At 49.6% G+C, this 1342-nt stretch overlaps 1 pseudogene across 1 annotated transcript in view; it reads right to left on the reverse strand.

Annotated features, from left to right (window-relative positions):
* Positions 1-1158, reverse strand: part of TEOVI_000649400:pseudogene — a 1298-nt pseudogene extending 140 nt beyond the window's left edge. The window contains exon 1 of the mRNA in view: positions 1-1158. Within this exon, the coding sequence occupies positions 1-1158 (1158 nt within the window).
* Between the last annotated feature and the right edge of the window lie 184 nt (positions 1159-1342).

The raw sequence follows: 1342 nt of genomic DNA on the forward strand, positions 1-1342 counted from the left end.
GTTTTTCAGCTGCTCCTTTAGTTCTGATACTTCTTTATTTAGGCTCGCAAGCTGAGCCTCTTGATAGTGTCTGAGTACCTTTTCCAGTTCATCTAAATCGGTGATGCTGCTCAGATCTTTACCCTCGGTCTGCTGCCCCGTCAGATCGATTACCTTGGTGTTCGGGAAATTCTGGTACTCTTTTTCCATGTCGGTGCCGAATGCAGTGTTTACAGCCGTTTTTATATCTCCTGGGTTGCTGTTGCCTAGTTTCGTGTCTCCCAGCACTGTTTTTCTGTATTCCGCTTTGAAGAGGGTGTCCTCGGCGAGTCTTGCCGGTGCTTTGAATTCAAAGTCGGTTCCTAGTTCCTGAGTCTCGAGGTATGCATCGTGTCCGGCTTTCATCGCTTTGTGGTTTGCGCCTGTCGTTGCTGCTGTTTGGGCGTTGTTGGTGTTGAAAGTTGTGCCCAGCTTGAACAGGCCGCCGGCGCAGATTACGTCCGCTCCTACTGCCGTGCCGGTTTCCGGGTGTACTAGTCTGGTTGACGATCTGTCCATTGTCAGGACACACGCTGCTGAGCCGGATGTTTGCGTGGCGTCGCCGGTTCCCCGTAGGTCGGTGTGTTTTATGCCGGCCTGGTCTAAGTTTTCTGTCGCGACGTTGCTTGGCGTCACCGAGAGCTTTTCTATCGCGCAGCCTGGCTCTGTCATCTGCTTGGCTGAGCCGCCGTTTGTTGTCCGCAGTCCGGTTGTGTCTAGTAGGCACGCATGGGTGGCGTCAGCTGCCGCTGCGTTTGCTAGACTGATGAATTCTTGGATTGCTCCCTGAAATCTTGCGGCGTTAGCTATTGCCGTGGCAGCTTTCGTCAGTGCTGTTCCCGTCGCTGCCTGCAAACTTTCGTGTGCTTGGCGTATGTAATAGTCGATGAGAGCGTCATCGATCTTGCGGAACTTTCCTGACTTTTTCACTTCAATGTATATTTTTGTCTTGTAGGCTTGTATTAGATAGTTGTCCGTCCCGGTGATTTTGTTTTTTAGCATTTGCGCTGCTCTTTGCTGTATTTTTTCTAAGTCTTCTGCTACTGCACAGGCTGCTGTCCATGCTTCCTCCGTGATCGGGTCTTTCGACGCGGTTTCCGACTTAGTGACAATTAAAGATACAAGAAATACTATCAGCTGTTGGTCTGCTCCGTGGCGCATCGTGGCTTGCTCCTTTTATTTACTAGATAAATGATGTGTTTGACTGTAGAGATGTGAAAATGGAAGTTTTTAAAGGAGGTTAGCCTTGCCCTGTTGGTATGCTGTATCCGCTACTTTGGGTGTTTTATTTCCCTTCTTTTTACCACATGGCAAATGAACACGC

This window comes from Trypanosoma equiperdum (assembly GCF_001457755.1).
Source record: "Trypanosoma equiperdum strain OVI genome assembly, contig: ctg_1916, whole genome shotgun sequence".
Lineage (NCBI taxonomy): Eukaryota > Euglenozoa > Kinetoplastea > Trypanosomatida > Trypanosomatidae > Trypanosoma > Trypanosoma equiperdum.